At 37.1% G+C, this 21,526-nt stretch overlaps 1 protein-coding gene across 1 annotated transcript in view; it reads left to right on the top strand.

The window, feature by feature from the left end:
• Positions 1-1,153: 1,153 nt before the first annotated feature.
• insra (insulin receptor a) overlaps positions 1,154-21,526 on the top strand; it is a 58,533-nt gene continuing 38,160 nt past the window's right edge. The window contains exons 1-3 of the mRNA XM_041992373.1: positions 1,154-2,216; positions 2,247-2,338; positions 13,937-14,485. Coding sequence (XP_041848307.1) covers positions 2,251-2,338; positions 13,937-14,485 — 637 coding nt within the window. The 5' untranslated portion in view covers positions 1,154-2,216; positions 2,247-2,250. The remainder of the gene's footprint in view (positions 2,217-2,246; positions 2,339-13,936; positions 14,486-21,526) is intronic.

Below are 21,526 nucleotides of genomic sequence, written 5' to 3'. Positions count from 1 at the left end.
AAGAAGACAATTTAAAGAGTAACTGCTTCAAATGAGACAGCCACAATGAACAAGTTGGGTGCACACTTTAACGTCTATCTCGGATGTTCAGAGATTTAGTAATGGGGGCAAGTCAAATAGTGTTGCAAGACAGTGTAGAGGCCTAAGGAAAAATGTAATGTATGCAAACAATTACACAGTTTGGTTGGTGCTGTCCACATCCAGAAAGTTTCCTGTGGCCTTGTGTAAAGCAATAAAAAAGAAAAGGTTTGAGTTTAAACCAGCTGCTTAGCATGTACTCTACAGTGTGCAGTTTGCATCTTTTACCTGTGAGCTTCCTGTTTCATCCAGAGGCTACTTCACTGTCCAAAGATTTGGAATGGTAGGTTAGCTGGTAAACTGGCTGTAGATGTGAAAATGCACATCCTAACAACATGAGCTGGGGATGAGCTCCAACCTCCTGCAGCTCAGGGTGAAGTGGGCATAGAGGAGGGATCTTTGGTTGTATTGAGCATTGATGGAGGAAAAAGCTCAGTCTGGTGATTAGCTGTTGTACTAATTACTTTTATAACATGTTAATAAAATAAGATCAACAGTATTTATATTCAGAAATATGGATTTGCAATTTTGGGGGGAATTATTTTCTCAATGGTTCAATTACTTGATAGTGTTTCTTTAAAAAAAAAAAAAAAACTTATAAAATATAAAAATTGTTATCCATACCAAAAAACTCATTCAGTATTTTATATATTTAAAGAAATATGAAATTTTAATAATCTTTAGTGTTAACATTAGGTCGAATAATAAAACTTGAGAACTGTAACACAGTTAAACATATTTAGAATTTAATCTTGGTCACACTAATTTTTAAAATCATTTACTCATTTTGCCATATTCTAAAAAGTAAAATAAATTAAGTATCCTTGACGATGTAACTAATCTTTTACAGCTGATTATTTTTGTAATTTGGGTACACAATCTCAATTACATGTAATTTCGTTACTACACAAACATGACCATTAATATATCAAGTTATTTGCTCTGGAAATCACTTGAAGAAGTAACTGGGTTACATTTTAACGCGTTACCACCTGACAGTGGGATCAGTTTGTTGTGTAATCCAATAAGCTCCAGTCCGCATTTCCCCTCAAGCCCATCTGGCTCGCTGGCAGGGTTTGTTTACTGGCGGAGAGACTGGGAAGAAGGGGGATCCTACAGGAGCTGGGGGACTCTTCAATCTACCTCTGTCTGTGGAATTATAAAAGGGGGAAAAATAAAAATAAAAAAATAAGTCGAAACTCTGCATTTTCCCCCCTCATACCAATGCAAAGTTTTTTTTCGCTGCAAACAACCGTCAAGAGCATTAACACAAGTTGGAGCATATCATTTTTTTTCTTCCTATTTTTAATTCCCAAACAAAAAAGGAAAGTGGAGAGCTGCTGAGCCTCGTCGAAGTCTGCCTGTCAGCCTTTCAGAGAGTGGAGGTCCCTCTTAAATCTCTGCACTGACTGAAGAGGAGTTTTAAAGCTGCCCCTAAAAACAGTTTCACAAGTTAGTGAAACCTGTTTTGTGTACCGTGTGGGACTTCAGCGGATTTTTCCACTTTTTTTTTCTTTACGAAAGACACGCCAACGTTACGCCACGCATGCCACAAACATCGAGTCAGCAGCTCCAACTTCCCTCCGAATTCAATTATATGTGGCTTTTACCAAGGTGTTCATGCATGCATCTTTACGCTTTTTAACAAAAAGGTGCATTGCGGATAACTGGCTATTCGAGACGTTTCTTTAAAGTTATATTTTGAGAAGGCTGCTAGAAAGCAGCGCAAACTAAACTTGTGGCCTGGACCGGAGTGGAAGAGCCAGGCCAACTGGCGAGCTAGCTTAACTACTAGCGCTAAGGCTAGCTTCTGCTCAACCAAGAAGTCTGTTTTTGCTTTTTTTTTACGGACACACGTCAACTGAACTAGACCTGTTTTTATTAAACCAAACGTTTAAAGTCACAGCAACAGCACTCTTGCACACTGTTGGTGTTTGTTAGTGGAGGTTTTGCGTGAAGTGGCTAACTTTAGCAGCATCAGCGCTAGCTGGTGTTTGACTGAACACGTTGGACACGTTCCTCCGCCCATCTTCCGGGATGTCTTTTATTTATTTTTGTTTACCTGTTGGCCTCCGCCGCAAAACAAAACCAGTTTCCTGAACGCATATCTTCTGCATTTGAACTGTCCTCCTCGCCAAGGACTATTGTGTATTTTAGGCGGAGTAGTGGTGGATGGTGTCAGTTATGTGGCTCCGGACTTTGTGTTTTGTTTTGACCGCTATCTGCGTTGTGATGAGCTGTCATCGAGCTTATGGAGAGAGTAAGTAACACCAATTGTAACATTGAACTTCGTTAATATTAACCTTTTAATTTGTGTTTAATTATCTCAAAACATGGCTGCTTTGCGTAGTTAAATTTTGTTGTAACAGTATCGAAGATGACAAGAGTTGTGCAATATTGAAAACTTTGAGAAATGATTTACTCAGTTTTTTTTTGTTGCTGCAAATTAGAAATTCAGTACATGAATTGTGCAAAGACAATAGAAAATAGAATTTAAAAAAATTACTTAAAGTTGTGAATGTTACTTTTATTCGTCATCTAAATAATAGTAGCAGTAACAATTATTATTAATTACGTTTACATAAACGGTAGATGAATAATAATATTTTATATACACACTGAAACTCAGTTTAAATGTGAAAAACAAAAACATTCTTACATTAAGAAATTGTTCTGAGCTGCATATATTCCACTAAAATTGTTTGCTTAAATGAGAAAAGAAGGTATTAAGTTTGATCTTCTAAATGATAGGAATCTGAACAAGCTATGTTAAAAATTTCTTCTTAAATTTTTTAAGCATTAAGTCATATCTTAAAGAGGGGATTATATTTCTGATTTAAGCAATTCTTTAATCTGAATATGTTTTACAGAAAAAAAAAACAAATTTTGAAGATAAAAATGCTAAAATGATTTCTAAACACATTTTTCTGTCAGCTTTACGATCATAGATAGGAATGACACTGAAAACTCTAAACCTTATAGGTGCTATTCAAATTACAGATATTTGAGTTAGAGAATAAGTGGCAAAATGGATTGAAAAAAACTGAAATAAAATATATCACTGATTTACTCATTTTGCTTAAATTTAGATTTTTTTCTGTTTTTTTTACATCTAATTTCCAACATACAAATTAGCCTTATTTAATTAAATATGACATGATTTTATAAGGTGACTTGACAAGTGTAGTAAACACCTAAATCTGTATTTGGAGTGTTTTTTTCCACTCATCTGAAAGGAGACATTCTTTGTCTTTGACAAAAAAGTCACATGCAAAGAAATACTAGACATGCTGCTGATTATTGCTGATACTCTGCTGCAGTATTGGCATGTACAGATTTTTTTGTTTTGTTAGTGATGGTGGGTTGATAAAGGCATGCTAGCAGCAGCAGTGGTGTTGTAGACAGTGACTGCATTGAAGGGACAAAGGTTAACACTTATCGGCTGTTTGAGTCTGTAGAAACTGTAAACAAAATGTTTTGTCCCAATTAAGTAAGTTGTCTGAGAATGTAGTAGAATTAGTTGCTTGTTGTTGCAGAAGGAAAACTTTGCCTCTTTGTTGTGGTCAGTGCCAACAATCCCGACAACCCCTATATATTTACCAGTACAGGTGATAAGAATGAGTGAATGCGTTTACAATCGCCTGAAGACATTTTACATTTCTCAAAGACTACACATCTGTCGCTTTGCACTGTTTGACTCGGTACACAAAGCAAATATTAGTTATATTTAAGAGGAAATGTGTAGCAAAACTGTGGGACTTGCTTTTGCAATCCTCTGAACAGTGCTTTCAACAGATAGCAGCACTGTAAATGTCATGTTACACATCATTCATTGTTGCACACACCAATGTGATTTTTATCTAAGTGATGATTCATTGGATGTTTTTGTTGATTTGTAGGTCAGATGAAGAATTTAAAGATTTACTGTTAACAACTCCTCATGTGGTGCTTCCACTGCCAAGCCTGTGTAACTTGTTGAATTGGTACTTGGCTTTGCTTGGTTGGGAGAAAACTGACTTGTGTTCAGTTTGATTTTTTTAATCATTATATATTTGTGTGTGTGTATATATATGGCTGCAACGATTAGTCGACATTGTAAATTGTAAATTCGTTGTCGACTATATTTATGGTCGACTGTTGTCAGCAAAAAAAAAAAAACAAACTAGAGACATCATCTTCTTCCCTATCTTTGAGAGTTTCACATGCGTAAAGAAACAAACTACAGAGTGAAACATCGTCTTCTTTTCCTATCTCTGCTGAGAGTTCCACATACGCAATAAAGTCCGCCAGGGAAAAATATGGCTGCCGACCACCACAGAACAAAATGGTGGCAGACGGTGGACGTCAAAAGTCTGGGATAATTTCACGTTAAACCTATAAAATGAATTAATAAATGTGAGATTTGTAAAGAGGACCTACATCTGCACATCTGCAATGCTTGAATATTTAATGTGATTTAAGGCATGTCTGACTTACATAACAACCTCATGCAAGATTTCAAAGCTGAAAAGGAAATAAGAGCCATTTAATAAGTATGATACGTAATCCGATTGGTCGACTAGTTGTTTTAATAGTTGTGACTAATCGACTATCAGAATAGTCATTAGTTGCAGCCCTTTTTTATATATATATATATATATATATATATATGAAAGGAAAGGTAATTAAGCTACACTGAAATCAGTTTGGTGGTGTAATAAGGCTTCAGTTGTTCGATAGATTTTTATTAGTACTCTCTGAGTATAAAGTGATTATAAACCCAAAACAATTAAACACTGATTAAATTATTCTAAAGGTTTTAGTTTTGGAGAACATTTAGCAAAATATGATCAGCAGGTATACACACATATACACAAAAAGATATTTTAATTGTTCTCAGTACAGTGTAAGACGTACTGTATGCACGCTGTGACTACATGCAGTAAGAGCATAGCCTGACTTTGTTTTGAAACTCACTCTTGACAATATGATGGTAGTTTTACCTAAGATACTCTCACCTTTTCTCAGATTTTAGTGAGGGCTAAATGGAGCGACGTCATCAAACCAGTTTGAGCAAGAACCTAAATACTTAAAAGAAGAGCAAGTTGTGTAATTGCTTTGCTGCCCCCCTCTTGCTCCTCTCAGACTTGAAGGAACCACAGATGGGAAAAAGTGCAACCTGGGCCTCACACTGACAGATTTCATAAGCTGGGCTGACCAGCGCTGAAGTCAGGAAATCTTCTGAGCTACTTGTTGGTCGCTGTCCAGCTCAGCTTGATGGAAAATTTTACTTAATAATGGAAGCTTATATTTAGTGATTGTGTGGGTTGATTTAATTTACTAAGCATCGACTGGGTTAACATTTCTGAGCCATTTAATCCAGTTTACTGCAAATGTCCTACTTTTTACCTCATAAATTCGTAGTATTAGTTGCCCCTTTAATCTAACTTAACATTAAAGGTGAACTGCAACACTTAGCTGTATGTATGCCATTTGTGCCGCATCTCTCTATCAATGAGAATGAGCAGAAATCACAAATTCATGGTCATATTTTATTTAGATTGTTTTCTGTGGACAAAAAAAAGTCTCAGGTGGTCGGGTTGTGGTTTTGTTTTGCTATGATAGCACATCACTTAAGCAAGAGTGTCAAACAGCAGGGACTCGCCATGAAGCCTCCGGCACCCTGTTGATGTGCACTGCACTGGTCAGGACAAGCAATCCACGACCTGGCAGCCTTGATTTATGCCTCCCAACAAGGAGAGCAATTGTAATGTGATGAAACTGTCATCCTCTCTCATCTCTACACACAAGCAGCCACTGTGGTCTCAAATACCAAATTCACAAGTGTGTTTGACATGTATATAAAAGACTGATTTTTACACTTGTCAAACTCAACAATGACTGTTAAATGTAGTTTGACAGGTTCATATTTCAAATTATATATGGCTTGAAAATTGAGTTATGCAGCACACCAGTAATCTTTCACTTTGTCCACACATACATCTGACAAGTTAACCTTGTTTTATCAGATCTTTACCCTTGACACAGTGCCTCTGTTGGAAAGAAATATGCTTGTTATTGTCCTCTTACACTTAGGAGGTAATAATTACCTCACTGCTAGTGTTGTCCTCAACACCCACATGAAATCAAAGTTCTCTGAATGGTCATTATGAGTCTGGATGGTTACCTTGACATTAGCTGTTTCAGCACTTGGCATTTTAGTGTCCAATTACTGAACTGACTGTGTTCTCAGATTAACAGGTGGTGTTCATCTGAGAAAAACAAAGAATGATTGGGTTCTGGTTATTGTGTTTACATAAAAAGGATGTCTCTTTCTAACAACCAGACAGTAAGTGAGCAACTGAATCACCAAATGATCTTTGGTCCAGAGCCACATTACACAGACAACAGATTCCCAGAGGGAACTTTGTGGTCTCTCTTTTACACAGTGCCAACCTATTTAAAGACCAGGGGATTTATTTATTAATGTATTTATTTAATCTTGGTTTAAACTTATCTAGTGTGTTTTTTTTCTGTACTAAATTGTTAGTATTCATCAATATCCAAAGGCTGACACATTTCAAAGAAGAGCTTTTATTGTTGAGGATGGCCTTTACTCTAGGCCGAAACAGGTTTTATATGTTAGTCATAGCACTGCCACTTTCGGCTCATTGTAATGTCTAAACCCATTTTTATACCAGTTAGAAAACACGCTTATACCCTTTGCTTTTGTGTGCAATAGGAATGTGTTAAATCCATAAAATGCGACTGGATTAATCAAGGGTATTATTCGGCTTCAGCTCTGATCTCCTCGGTTGGAAGGCAAGGCTGCAATGAGAGTCCTGCACTCTTAGCCGCAATAGTGGACACAGACTTAGCGTCTTACTTGGAGGCTTTGAAGCTATGGCAGCATCTTGCTGATGAAAAAGTATGATTAATTATTGTCTGTAACACACCTGTAGAGTTACGTATCAGAGGTGTATCTGATTTATCCCTCATATAATCTCCCCAGTCAGCCCTAAGTAGCACATAGTGTCACACACGATGATCACATAATGTTAGAATATTTAAAATCATTGTGTTGTAATATCTACGATTCCATGGTGATAGTTTGCGCTCTTGAATCCTGTGACGCAGTATTCACCGTTATTCATCGTGCTTCACCACAACGTTGCCGTCTCATGCCGCAATGCCAGCTAGATGTGTGAAAGCACACAAAAGGCAGGTTTGTTCTGCCTCTGTTTCTACATCCTGTGGCGGTTTAGAGGCGTATAAGAAATTAGTCAACTTCGACCCTTCATTCCGCTTCTGCCCTTTCACAAATCACACTGATCCCCACTGGAAATGACACGTGAAAGGGACTCAGAAGACATTGGTGTCCTTGAGGTTTAACCAAAGTATTTTGTTTCTTGAGCAGCCTGGTTTCTAAATCATATTTTGTCAGATTTTTCTTTTCCACTGGTGACTGGGATATTTCTGCAAGCCTCTTAAATCATGTCTTTGAAGCAATCACAGATGCGATTGAAGACTTGCTAGTCAAACTCGGATTTCCCTCAGACCTGTGCTGTTTATCTGCCATTTGAAAATCTGGGTTGAGCTTTGTCTCAGTGTTATTCCTCCTGAGAGCCTTTCAAAGTTAAAATAGTTTAATGCTTGCTTATTGAGCTGAAACGTTAATAATTTAAGCTTGTTTGCACATTATGTAACACTAAATGTTTTTTTTTTCTTCATTGAAATCATTAAGCTGTTTTGATGAGGATAATAAGTTATTTTGAGTAGTCTTTTTATGTTCCAAATTAAAAATGGTACATAATTAGGTGTACCACTTGTCTTTTGGAAAGTGCGAGTGTGTTTTTCAGTGGCATTTTGTTGATCTATACTAAGCCTAGGTGGAACAACAACAGAACAGTGAAACCTTGAAAAGGGAAGTGTTGCAATCATAGTGTTTTTGTTCTTGCATGCATACTGAGGCCTCAGTTCTCTAGAAGACCAGCAATAATATACACCACCACTTTTAACTTTCTTACCCCCCCACCCCCCATACAACACTTACCTCTCAAGATCAGAAGCCATTTGTACCTGTTGATGTTTGCAGCTGTGAGAGTATTGTAGGTCAAGCTCAACACACTTTGGTACAGATAACTACACTGTTGTCCACTGATGCTTCAACTTAAAATCATGTTGGTATCATTTAGGTCAGCTTTGTGGCATATGTGCAAAATGGCAAGTTTTTACAGTTGTATTTACACATAGTATGAATAATGTGTCACAAGTGGCTGTGTTTGCAGCATGTCTGCATTATTGTGTGGGGGGATATTTCAGAAAGGTTCAACAAATCCTGTAATAAAGCCTGTGCTCGAGTTTGCTAAAGCCTCTGACATATTATATTATATTATAACATATTATAACATATTATATTATATTATATTATATTATAAACCCACCAGCCCTCTAGCGTTCAAGTAAAAGTAAACTATAAAAACATTCTCATCTGCACCTTAGAAAAAATTCCTCTGGTAGCCAATAATTTCCATGAATATTGCTGTAGGCTCAGTGCAAAGAGGTATACCTATTTCACCGCCAATAAGAAGACGTCAGAGGGGTTGAAGACAGGCTTGGGGCGGCCGCAACAACCCCTCAATCCTGTGGAGGAGCTCGCGATGAGCATCAACTGGTACCACCTGATGATGAGGGGCTTTACCGTAGGGTTACATCATCTGAACCAGGCCTAGATGACTGCAGAGTAACTAGTCCACCTACAGTGCTAGATTGCAAAAGCAGACCTAGAAATGGATTACTTAACGCTGAAGATAAGAAATCCATGGAGACATAGGCCAAAATGAAATATACTATAGCATAACAAAGTGTTTCTCTTTTCAAGCAATGAAGCATGCAATGAGGAAGTTGCCAGAAAAATAAAATTGAAATAAAAAAAATGCTGATAATGGAGTTGTTTGTTCATGTCTTTAAAACAAAGTGGTTGACTGATTTGATCACACATCTGGTGACCTTCCTTTAAATCATTATGTTGGAGATAAGTTGGGCATATCCTGAACAAAACCCACTCCCTACCAGGCTATGTTCACAGCATATATGTATTTACTTACCTAGATGAGCCATTTTGAAACAGAAAACCCAAAATTACCTTTTAGGCTAACACAGCCAGCTAAACCAGTAAACCCTCTTTTTGAAATACTCTGAATTGAGACATGAAGTTTGTCTAAGTAGGGTCAAAGAGGTCAGCTGTCAGATCTTGTGGGTGAGTTTATTTCTCTCTGTCTCTCTAAAATGTGATCAAGCTCTATGGATTTCCTTTATGGCTCATTGACTTTGATTGTAGTCTGATTAATGTGAACCAGACCACCTTTGAACATCAGCAGGACTTAACAGTGATGAGGAGCTTTTAGAAAAATAAGTTGTTAAAGAGAGAATGAATTAAAGTGAGATTATTTTGTGTAAAAATAGCAGTTTAGTTGCTTTCCTTTGTTTTGACATAACAGTAAGACAGATATTGTGTTTTGTACAATTGATCAGACATAAGAGGATTTATGCTGATATAAATTTGGATTGTGGGCTATTATAAAAATTTATTGTCCATTAGGAATAAAAAAAAACTTTACATGAAAAACAGGATTTTATTAGAGAAAGAGCAACAGTCTGTTTTTTAGTCACAATTTTGATGCATTTTCCACCTTAAAAAAGAAAAAAAGGTGAACAAGAACGGCTCTATTATGCTTTATGAATATACACTGACTGCTTTTTATAAAAAGAGCTTGTACAGAGCAATCCATTTGAGGTCTAATTGAACAAATACATGCAGCTTTGATTTGTCCCCCAACCTTGTTATTTCTGTCAGACAAAAATGTCTGTATGCATTTTAAAATCCGTTTTGATTGGGCTAATGTGGTTTTCTTTTGTTTCCTTGTTTGTTTTGCTTGCCAACATGCTGCCTTGCTAAACGAGGAAATCATTATAATGCTGTTAGACTTAACCTTAGAATAATTAAGTTGTGATGTATGTGGTCAATGGAGTAGAACTCCACTCAGGCACAAATCTGATGATTTGGAGAACTTCAGCGGTTTTAGTCTTGTATGGATTATGTAGGGCTTGTATGGAGAGCTTGCCTTGTCACCATAGTAACCTTTGTAATGTCTGTCAGTTTTTTTTGTTTTGTTTGTTTTTTTTCTTTCTTTTTTTTGCTTCATCTTGATACAAGGAGCATTTCAATTTCTGGGATGCAGCCAGTTTGTTTTGCTTGAGTTGTGTATTGTTGTCATGGGCCAAGTTTGACTTCTTTAAAAAAAAGAAAATAATAATAAAAATAACAAAACCAGAGTGGTTTCAGCTCATCTGCCAAAGTTTTGTTCACATGTAGAGAAGACAGCTCTGATAGTTCTTCCTCTACTGCCCCTCTGAAATTCCTCACTTACACATCAGGACTGCTATGTTCCAGTTTCCAATGTGAGCCACTGTTGGTACGACTGGAGTGTATTAGATTCTCTATTGGGAATGTGGTGCTAAAAATACTGGCCTGGCTGAAAGTGTACACTGATAGGAGAGTGGACTCGCCGCCCTGTGATGATTCGTCTTTTCCACAGGGTCACTTAATGTTCTGCTGTTGGACTTTACTGTGACTATAGAAACACTGTCGCTGCATATTGTGCACTTCAGTCTTGTTTGTTCTTTTTACGGTTTTGTTTGACTGTGTGTGGGGCCTTGTACGAGATGAAGAGAGGCTCTTTGTTGTAAATATTGATAAATTTAACAAGGCTGTATTTGCTGCAGATACCGCTACTTGAATTAAAAGGATAATAGCTTGCCACACATGCCCAAAAGAATTGTTGATTTATGTGTGGATTAAAAATAAAAATGTACTTTTTTTTAGTGAGCTCCATTTCTATAGCTGAAGCCTCAAAGTTGTCATCTGGACTGAAAATCATTGCTACAGAATCAGTTTTCTAGTTAAGGTTAAGCACTGAGGTGCTCATAGTTCTTTGTACTTTTATCCAGCAGGTGTAAAAATGAGCTGCTGCCATAAAGAGGTGCACGCCTAGCTGTTATTATTCTTCTCCACATGACTGACCAGTTAGCCTAATGTGTCCAGCTCAGTGGTGGGTCAGACAGTAAACAAATACTCCTCTCACCAGACCGCACACTTCCAGCTGTGCCCATGACTTGTGAACTGGAAAATTGGCTGGAATGTCCCTCATTCCATCTGTGAAGGAAAATGTCTTTATTACCGTCATTATTTATGTTATGTCACAGAGCGTATGCTTAAGAGATTGACTTCTGTACACAGCAGAGACAGTGGATGAATCCTCACATTCGTTCAGATTTAGTGGAAAATTTCAAGCCAATGCTGGAAAATCAGCTGTTGTTGTTCAGTAAAAATTCACCAATAACTTGATAAAAAAAAGTCTATAAGTTCTGTTGGATCAATCAGCTGCTTATCTTAGATTTACATAACTTAAATTTGAAACATTAAGTGATGCAAAACATTAAATACCACTTTTTAGCCAACACAGTTCTAATGATGTTTTGGGGCTGGTTTAGAGTCAGTTCTGAGCTGGTTCTGTAAAAAGCCCGACTCATACTGGTGTGGTTCTCCAGTCAGAGAGCCACCACAGTGCTACACCATTACACCAGTTAAAATGTCTTTAACAACATCTTGACTGTTTTAGCTTAACTCTTTGAACCTTCCTCTAGTGTATTCTGAATCTCTGTAGAGGACCACGGTGCAGCAAGACAGTTTATTTACAAACATCCAGGACTGTTACAGTATAAAGTTTTGAAAGACAAAAGTTTTGGCAGCAGCTAGCTGCTGAGCAGGACCTCTGGCTTTTATTCTAAGATTTGCTAGTTGGGTGGGGTGGTGAATTTGGAGATCATTTTTCAGATTAGCACATATGATCACCATCTTTCTGATGCAAATCCATCAAACTGACTTTTCAAAGTTAATGTCCTAGACATCACTGAGTGCCACTTAATCATATGCTATAAAATGATGTGAAAATTTGACATTTTATTTCACTCAAATGTTTTTTGACAAATGATGAAAGCTAACCATGAAAATTAACTGCAGTCATCTCAAATAATCAAACAATTACATAATAATCAGCCCTACACTGATCACAATGACTACTGTTTTCTTTTTAAACCGATGTCTTAATATCACCGGTATAGTCTTTAATATGTTTTAAACAGCAGTAAGAGATTGGGACCTGTTTTTGCCCCTTTTGACTGGTTTTCCCAAATGTTAAACAGCAGTTATGATATTTGCTACAAATATGAGTCTTACATGCTATTTTGAGTGGGATCTAAAAGCACTAGCTCTCAGTGTGAAAATATTTGAAAACATTGATGACTGATTTACAATTTGCTAATAATAAATGAATAAACAGGAAAATGAGAGGCTCAGTGAGCTCATGCTAACATTGCTGCTTCAACTTTCTGTCTTGAATGACGCAGGTTAGATACTAAATTGGCTCTAGTTTAGTAAATATGAAAGTGTAGTGTAAGAAGCTAAAAGACAACCTTTGTAATGGTATTTCATTAAAGCCAGCCAGAGACAAATGTCTGATTGTGTAAAACATTTCTGATATTCATCCTACAACATAGCTGCTGCTACAGCGTACATCTACATCAAACCCACACTAAATAAAAGTCAAATAAGCTAAATGTAACTTTCAATTTATACAAAAACACAAATCTTATTTCAGTGGTGGCTCCAACGTTTTTTGTGATTAAAATGAGAAAAAAAAACAACAAAAAAAATAGTCACTACTGAACCAAGACTGGAATCACAATGGTAGACAAATGCCCAGAGTAATGGAAAGAAATAATGATGGAGGTGTTTTATTAATTTTTACCAATACATTTCACATAATAGTTGGCAGCTTTCTGTGAAAACACAACTTGATTCCTCACCACCATCTGTTCAATTTTGATACTCGGCATGTCTGTTACATGTGGCACAAACTGTTGTGAACAACAGAGCATCTTTTTCTGCATTATGTTGCCATGTTGGCGCATACCCATTAATACATGATGACTTTCTACTTTAAACATATTGAGGTTTGGACGCTTGGCTAAATAAATCAATTTAAAATATCTTCTAGGACTCTAAACTCTCCATTTGTGTAGAGGTAATTGTCAGAATAATAAAGGTTAGTTGCTGCCTCACATTCATCTCTTGTATTGCATCATTGTGGCAAAGTACAGTTTAAAATAGTCCAGACAGAAAAAAAAAAATTGCAACCATGCTGCGTAATGAGCATAGTTGAGGTATTTCTGCTTTGGGATGTGTTTGTGTCTGGGTTATTTCTGACAAAGCCACAAATCTACTACTGGTGCAATACATGACCATTAGTCTTTCCTTTGCCCTCACAGACAAATATTTTTAATACATTGCTAATATTTTTTATTGTCTAGAGTTTCAGAAGCAGCTCCACAAATCAAGAGTGTAACCAAGGATGAGCACAGCCTCTTGTTGATGACAGCACTCCATATTTGACTGTGGCTCACAGCCAGATATGTGGTTGCTAAATGAGGTGTCATTGAAGATGGTTTGTTTCTCCTCAAAGCCAGAGACCACATTTGTCTGTAAAATATCCCCTCTGATTATTAGGAGGTTGATTATTTTTTATTCTTAGGTCAATGTCTGATTTCATCAATCTTGGTTTTGTCCTTTGTAGAGCAGACGTCTTGTGTCATGCATCAGTCATAATCAGCGGCTGTGATCCGCTGACCACTGGGCTGTGTATTTTAATCTTTCCTTATATTATTGTTTTAACTGTCATTTAAGGATTTAATGATTCACTACTAATAACTGACTCTAACTCTTTGAATAATCTAAGTCTTTCCATGCTTTTCTTTTCAGTTTGTCCAAGTAAGGACATTCGCAACAATGTGACCAACCTGCAGACACTCGAGAATTGTACTGTGATCGAAGGCCACCTGAAGATCTTACTCATGTTCAGGACCAAGCCAGAGGATTTCCGAGGCCTCAGTTTCCCCAAGCTGATGGTGGTGACCGACTATCTGTTGCTATTCAGGGTTTATGGCCTGGAGAGCCTCAGCGATCTCTTCCCCAACCTGACGGTCATCAGAGGCAACAACCTGTTCTTCAACTATGCTCTAGTGGTGTTCGAGATGCTCCAGCTGCGAGAGCTTGGCCTCCACAGCTTGATGAATATCACCAGAGGAGCTGTGAGACTTGAGAAGAACCCAGAGCTTTGCTATCTCTCCACTCTGGACTGGTCCAAGATCCTTGACTCAGTGGAGGACAACTACATCATGGCCAACAAGAATGAAAGAGAGTGTGGTGATGTCTGCCCAGGAACGGCGGCTGGAAAGACAACGTGCCAGACGACGACCATTAACGGACACTTCAGCGAACGCTGCTGGACACAAAACCACTGCCAAAGAAGTAAGGCATTTTTTTCTTGTTCTCTACACTAAAACTAAACTAACTGATCTTTTGGATTCCTCATGAATGAACTACTGTACTAGTGCCAATTTAGAAAGATTTGGATATTTTTAATAACTACAATCAACTCTATACAAAATATTGAATGTTCACCTAGAAAAACACATTGTCAATAAGGAATACTTTACATTTTCTCCAAACTGCACAGTGGGGTAGCGGGCCCTCTCTGTGTCTCACTGGAAAAAAAAAAGGTCCTTGATATCGGTATTTGTTCAAAATCTAGCAAACAAATTACAGTTAATCCCCCTCCTTGATTATCTCAATTATAAAAATACATCAGAAAACATGGCAAAGTCATAAGTTTGCAAATGAAAACAGATAACAAGGATAAAGAAATTTATCTTTTTAATTGTTGTTAACTACTGTTTACCTAGTACAGTTAATTTATTTGTAATTCTTTGCAGGCATGTAGCTTCATAAATGGTTTACTGGTCAGGAAGACAAAATCAAAGTTTTTTTGTCAGTACTTTGTGCATGAAGCATTTAATGATTGGAGAAAAGACAACATTGACTGGGTCAGATAAACGACCGATCAATTGGTGCAGACCTGTTCATGAGAGAACTGGAGTCTTTGTGTCTGTGAATCCACCCCAGCTTAATGCAAGGCTAACAAGATTCATGTCATGGACTAGAATGAAGACTCTCACAGCAAATCTGAACATTTAAGATAGTCGATCCTAAAAATTTCTTTTAGAAATCAGTGTTAAACATACAAATTTACTGAGTGGAAGACATGTTGAAGGTATGAGACATACAACTAGCAAATTATGTAGTACACCTGGTAAAAACTAATAAAGTAAAATAGAACTTCCCTCCAATAAAAGTCATGTTTTATTGCCTCCCCTCTTTGTTACAGACATTAGGTACAAAGCAGTGGAGACTCCTGTATGGAGCGAATCAGTCAAGATAGTCTTTATTAATACTACTTAACATATTTCCTACATAATCTATTATTTAAAGAAGGTTTTCTTTACTTTTGTCACATCTTATTTTTGCTTTTTTTTCCCCGCACATTAAATTTTATGAACGCAGTGGCTGTTTGGATGTTTGAAGTGCCTCTCTAGGTCATCATGAGAAGGTCTATGGCAGCTCTTAATATGGCTCCATGATATGTCAGCCATGCTCTGTATGACACTGTACAATATATAGTGTTAAAGACAACATGCTAAGACTTTTTAAATTACTGAATACCTTGAATGATTTTTTTTTCTTTATTTCGATGCACAAAACACCAGAGTTTGGTTTCTGCCTCCAATAATTTAGATAGGATATACAGACTCTCTGAGATCATCATAGTTTCTACAGATTCAAAGTCCAAACCTCCAGCCATTTACCCATTATGTATCTTGTTATGCAAATGAAAGGCAGGTCATTACATCTAAAATATTCCCTCTATTGTGTTTGACTGAAATGATTATCCCCTTTTGATCTATTATTACTTTCTTGTGATATACAATTTTTTCCCCCAGTGTTTACTGGCACCATATATGCATTTTTCCGCCCGGTTTCTTTCTGTCGATGCGTTTCCTTTCCTCTATGCTTTTGCCACATTTACCGAGTTCAGCTCCATTTGATTCAGAATGAAACAGACAAAGGCCACTGTTTATACTTAACTGTGTCAGAGTAAATGTGATCATTTATGATCACAAGTTGATTTGACAGAAGATAGTTGGGCCCTTTGATGTTAAAACATCAGATCTGTGTCATGTGAAACGTTTAGTTGTGTGTCAGTGCAGCTGGAGCTGAAGTCCATGTTGCAACATCCAAACCAGTCTGAATGTTTACTACCATAAGACTGTAGTTTTCTCTTTTCTTATGTTGTGTGGAGGGAGTAAAGAGAAATTAGTAATTATTCCTTTTTTTTAATGTAAAACAAGAATCTCATACATATCACACTGCCCAAAAGTTCAAGTGCCAAGAAGAATTTTTTGCATGGGTGCTGGATCAACACCTTAGCTTGCACTATTACACAACACTGCTCATATTAGCCAAGCTACTTTTTATAAACCAGTGTTTTTTTTAAAAAGTGTCTGCTTTTTCCAGCTCCCTTACCAATGTTTGTTTTGAGCAATACTGGTTATTGCAGAGCCAGCCGTCTGTTAGGATGTTTATCAGCCCCCTTGTCACTAAGTAATATTTTATAGCTTTTCCTCTAATAACTTTTTTTTTTGCTCATGGTTGCTCATTCATAGTTACCAGAAAAAACCTACATATGGGCAAAATAAGCTGAGATATGATAATGTCAAACTGTTGTTGCATAATCAGCCTTATAGCAGCAATGATTTCCTAATTGTGTGCCAGCTTGTGATGATGAATTAAGACCAGATGCTGGCAGGGAAAAACTAATCGCCAACCAGGAGAAAGATTTTTGCACAGGCCAGGCCTGTGGTCCTGTGGTCTGAGACTTGTGGGTTTTTTTTTGTCTCCTTTCACTAATGCTTGAAAAGACCCGTTAAGCACCAGCTAGAACCACAGGACAGAGTGCATTGCATTCAATGTGCTCCTGATCTACACTGTACTTTTTACAGACCTCTGTGGTGCTACAAGTTACTTTTTCTGAACTTGCTGGATTTCTTTATTTCTATCATCTTATCAAATCTGCTGATAATGAGTTTGTAACATAACAAAATCTAAATGTTTGAACTGCATCCAAAAGTAGATACTTAATTTTTATGGTTAATGCAGACTGAGTCAGAGTATTTTTTAAAATGTTTTTATTAAAGAAAAACCACAATTTGTGATATTGTCGCGTTAAAAGGAAGCTTTGCACTGCTGGGAATCTGCTGTGGTTAAGTGTCAGAGGTGACTGTGGGTCACACTCTTTCTGTTGTGTGTGTGTGTGTACACCAACAGAAAACAAAGCTGCACAACCATGCGGTTTGGCTGAAGTCCCATGTTCATAGTAACAACCCATTTCCCTTCCCTGCTTCTATAACAGAGAAATTAAGCTTCTCCTAGAGTAGCCGCTGCTAATTTCCAACCTTGTTTTTACACCAAATTGTGAACTTCCGTTTATTAGAGTTAGCTGAAAGCACACAGACAAACATGTAAGATTTTAACAGTAAAAACAAAACAAGCAACAACAACAACAAAAAAAAGACAGAATCTTGCTTGTTTGTAAATGAAATAGTCTTATTATGATTTGAATGTTTTATTAAAAATAAATTAGGATTTTACTATAACTTTTTGCATCTCTGTTTTTTGTGTTTTTTGAAGTAGATATATTTCATTATAAAAAATGGGACACAAAACTTACACAAACATTTGTTTAAAACTGTTATTATCACCTGCACATAGCCAAGTAGTCGTCCAATTCACGGATAAAACTGTCTGCAGATGTGGTAGCAGATAATAATGGGGGGTGAAACTGGGAAATAATAGACCAATACCCAATATGTCATACTGTAAATTAGTTAAACCAGTGGTTAATACTATTTACCACCATTTAGTTTGTAAACTCATGCTAGATAAATTATGTCCATACAGTTCATTCTAAGCAGAATTGTGTGTTTGTCAAATGTCTGTGATTCCCTTTCTATTTTACAGCACAATATAACTTGTTGTTGATCAAAGAAAAGGTCACACAATACATGTAAACTTAGAAAAGGAAAATGACACACCTACAGTACTTTTTCCACTTTTATATTTTGCTTTCAAGAAGCCAAACGTTCTTGGAATCTTTTAACGTGGTCAATCGTATACTCCAATTATTAGTCCAATCCTAATACCTCACCTCAGTACTAGGTCCTCATTTTCAGAGGAATGGGATTTTTTTGTTTGTTTGTTTGTTTGTTTGTTTTTGTTGTTGTTGAGCCACTCAACACTGACATATGAACAAGTATCTTTGCATCTTTTTTTGCATGACATGGTGTAAAGTGTGTCTTAAAAAAACTGTGGAAGCTGGATAAGTAAAGAAAAAATGAATATCTTGAGCAGATAAATAGTATCTGAAAGGGATTTCCTTAGAAATCAATAAAAGTCCTGCAAAGATGTGACGCCAGACCTGAAAGATGAACATCTACTGTTCGCTGAAGCTTCATCAGAAATCATTTCCATGGAAGGGTGGCTTTCAAGAAGCCTTTTTAAAGAAAACAAGAAAAGATAGGATAAATTATACATGAACTGGGCTGGAAATCAGTGGCAACAGGTCTTATGGAATGATAAATACTCCCAGAGCCTATTGAGGTCTGGGAGATGTCTCCCTGGTGCAGATTGGAAATCTTATTAGTCACATTTAGTGAAACCATGTTAAAGGATGATTACTTTGAACTTGCCCCCATCTGTTGAAGACATTTGGATTGGGTATCTGCAGGTCCAGACGTTTTGGCATTACTTAAATATTACAGAATATTTTAAAAGCCTTGTATTAAAATTAAAAAAATAAATCATTAAACATCTTCTGTTGCTCATCAAAGCCTGTTTTACTTGTTAGATAATTTTGCATCTTTACATAGACTTTTAAGACATTGCCTATAAATAAGAAGTATGATTGTTTTGGTAGTAGATATTGGGCTCAGGAAGGCTGCTCACTCACTCTAGACTTCAAGACTGTTACTACTGCTTTGATCAACAGGCAGGAAGTTCATTTTTCATTATGGACTAGCATTTATTGCTTCTAACATTTAGAGTAATTAATTTTCATGGCACAATCCATCAATCCAATCCATCCTCCCATCCACTGCTGGATCAATTAATTATATAACAGGAATTAATTCATGCTCTAAATTCCCTAATGTGTGTGCACATGCATAAAGTAATTCAGTGTTATATTTTCTTATACTATTTTCTATCATGAATGATTGTTATAATGAAAAAAACAAGACATAGATTCTTTTGACACCGATCAGTAGATTTTTACTATAACTGAAAAGTTTTTTTTTCACCATAAAGCATCAGCTGAACATAAAGCCTTTCAATATATACATTTTTGCCCATAATAAAGCGTAGCCTATGTTTCCGCTCTATGTGAAAATGCTTCTAGTGCAAGCCCTCCATCAAACTCACTGCACCACACAGTAAATTAGCCTTCCTATCCCAGGTGGCCAGTATTTTACGCACATTATTAAAAGAGATCTTAATTATCTACCCTCAAGGGGGGCAATGATCTGCCTTTTCAGCCACTGCTGTTTGGGTTTGCAAGGTCTGTTACATTTTTAATAAGCTCCCATATGATGCCGTACATCTCTCAACAGAGACACCATCCTCTGACTGGATTTATACTCTGAGTATGTCTGCAGGTTGAGAGCATGTGCTGTTGGGTTCAAGCACACTTTCAAAGTTGGGGCGTTGCTATGAATCAGTCAGGTCGAGTGAGGACTGGGTGCCAGACCTGTCTTGATATGGAGAGTCCAAATTTACCCTGAACTCATGTCACATGTTTGTCCACCAATCACAAGATGAACTTCGAGAGATTTGTCAGGGTCAGTGTGTATGTGTGGGACAGTAACGCAGACAGACTGTAAATCACTCTGGGACATAACCTCTGCGTGTGTGCAGACAGTGAACGGCCTTTGTTTAGTCTTGCTGCTAGGAAACAGGAGAGTAACATTGTGGTGTAATCGTAAATATGAACACATAAATCTTTTATTCTGGCTGTATCGGAAGGAAAAGCGAGGTCGCCGGTCACTAAGGGGGTGAAAGGATTAAACCGCCTACACCTCATCTATCCTCTGTTGACCTTGCACACTCCTGACGCAACTGTCAGAGCTGACGCCATGATCCTTTTCCATGCCAAACAATAGCAGTTGTAGAAGTTCAAGGAGTGTTGTTCCCAATTGTTTCCTGTCTTTGTTGATCTACTTCCTGTCTGAAGTTATGAATGGACACCAAGGCACAGTGATTTTATGAGACCAAAATACTGAAGGGTGACCGGTGAAGGTCAGCAAGGCAGGAAGGAAGTCAAACTTAGCTGCTAGTAAAGTTGTCTTTGGGGAAAAAAAGGATATTTTTGCAAAGTTTTTTTTATTTGGAGATAGAAGTGAACCCTGGTGTGACAAAAACCTTTATAAAATTGTGGCTTTGTATATTAACCTCATGAATTGTGTTCCTTATTAGCAATTATATTTAGCAAACTGTGACTGTAGGTGTCTTTGTGGCTGCATGAAGTTTATGTTGCAGCCAATTTCAATATCCTGATGAGGTTTATGGATTCATTGCCTGTTGCATTGCCTCTAAAAATAAAATTGATTCAAATGCCAAGCCAGTTGTATTTCTTCCTTGGTCACATTATAGTTGTTCGTTGCTGCAGTTCACTCCCTATGTTCTATTGAAAATGAAACCATAATGCTTAAATCCCAAGTTTGCTGCCCTTCACAGTCATGAAAGGTGAATTAAATTGTGTTCGAACTAAACAGTCTGGACTTCCATGTGTGGAAGAAATTATGCCCTTGCTAAGCCTAAACAGCTGCTCGACTGGGAGAAAACAACTTTATACCAGCAGCTGGAACAAACTTTACCCTTCTATAACTTTATGTTTGATATATTTGCAGTCATGAGTCTGTTTCACCGCCTGCAACCCCTGTTCTGTAATTTCACATCACCAAGGCCAAACGTCATCCACTACAGTTCGTACTGTGCACACACATATGGCCAATGCGTTTCCTACAATGTATGGGATATAGATTTGGTTAAACAGCTAACACTTTTACTCTGTATAAAGATGGATACCGGTCCGGCATCACGTCTGAATTCCTTTCTTTTTTTGTTTCTGCTGTGCTGCTGGAGCCGTGTTCAACTCATCTGAGAGCTATTTGTTTTTCTTTTTTTCTCACCACAGAGAGTCCTCTTCTTTTTTACATTTACTGCAGAAAATTAAAATGAAATTAAACTTAATTAATTCAGTACATTTTAATAAAAAAAATGGTCTGCAGTGTCATTAAAAAGAAAAAAAAGTTGGATAAAACTCCACAAAATAGTTAAGAAATGGGTCAAATCAAAGCAAGATACACTCAAAAACATGGTTTTGAGATTGGATTTATAACC

Source organism: Melanotaenia boesemani, chromosome 8 (assembly GCF_017639745.1).
Source record: "Melanotaenia boesemani isolate fMelBoe1 chromosome 8, fMelBoe1.pri, whole genome shotgun sequence".
NCBI lineage: Eukaryota > Metazoa > Chordata > Actinopteri > Atheriniformes > Melanotaeniidae > Melanotaenia > Melanotaenia boesemani.
Note: the sequence above shows the minus strand (reverse complement) of the source record. Positions and strands in the feature narration are given on the sequence as shown.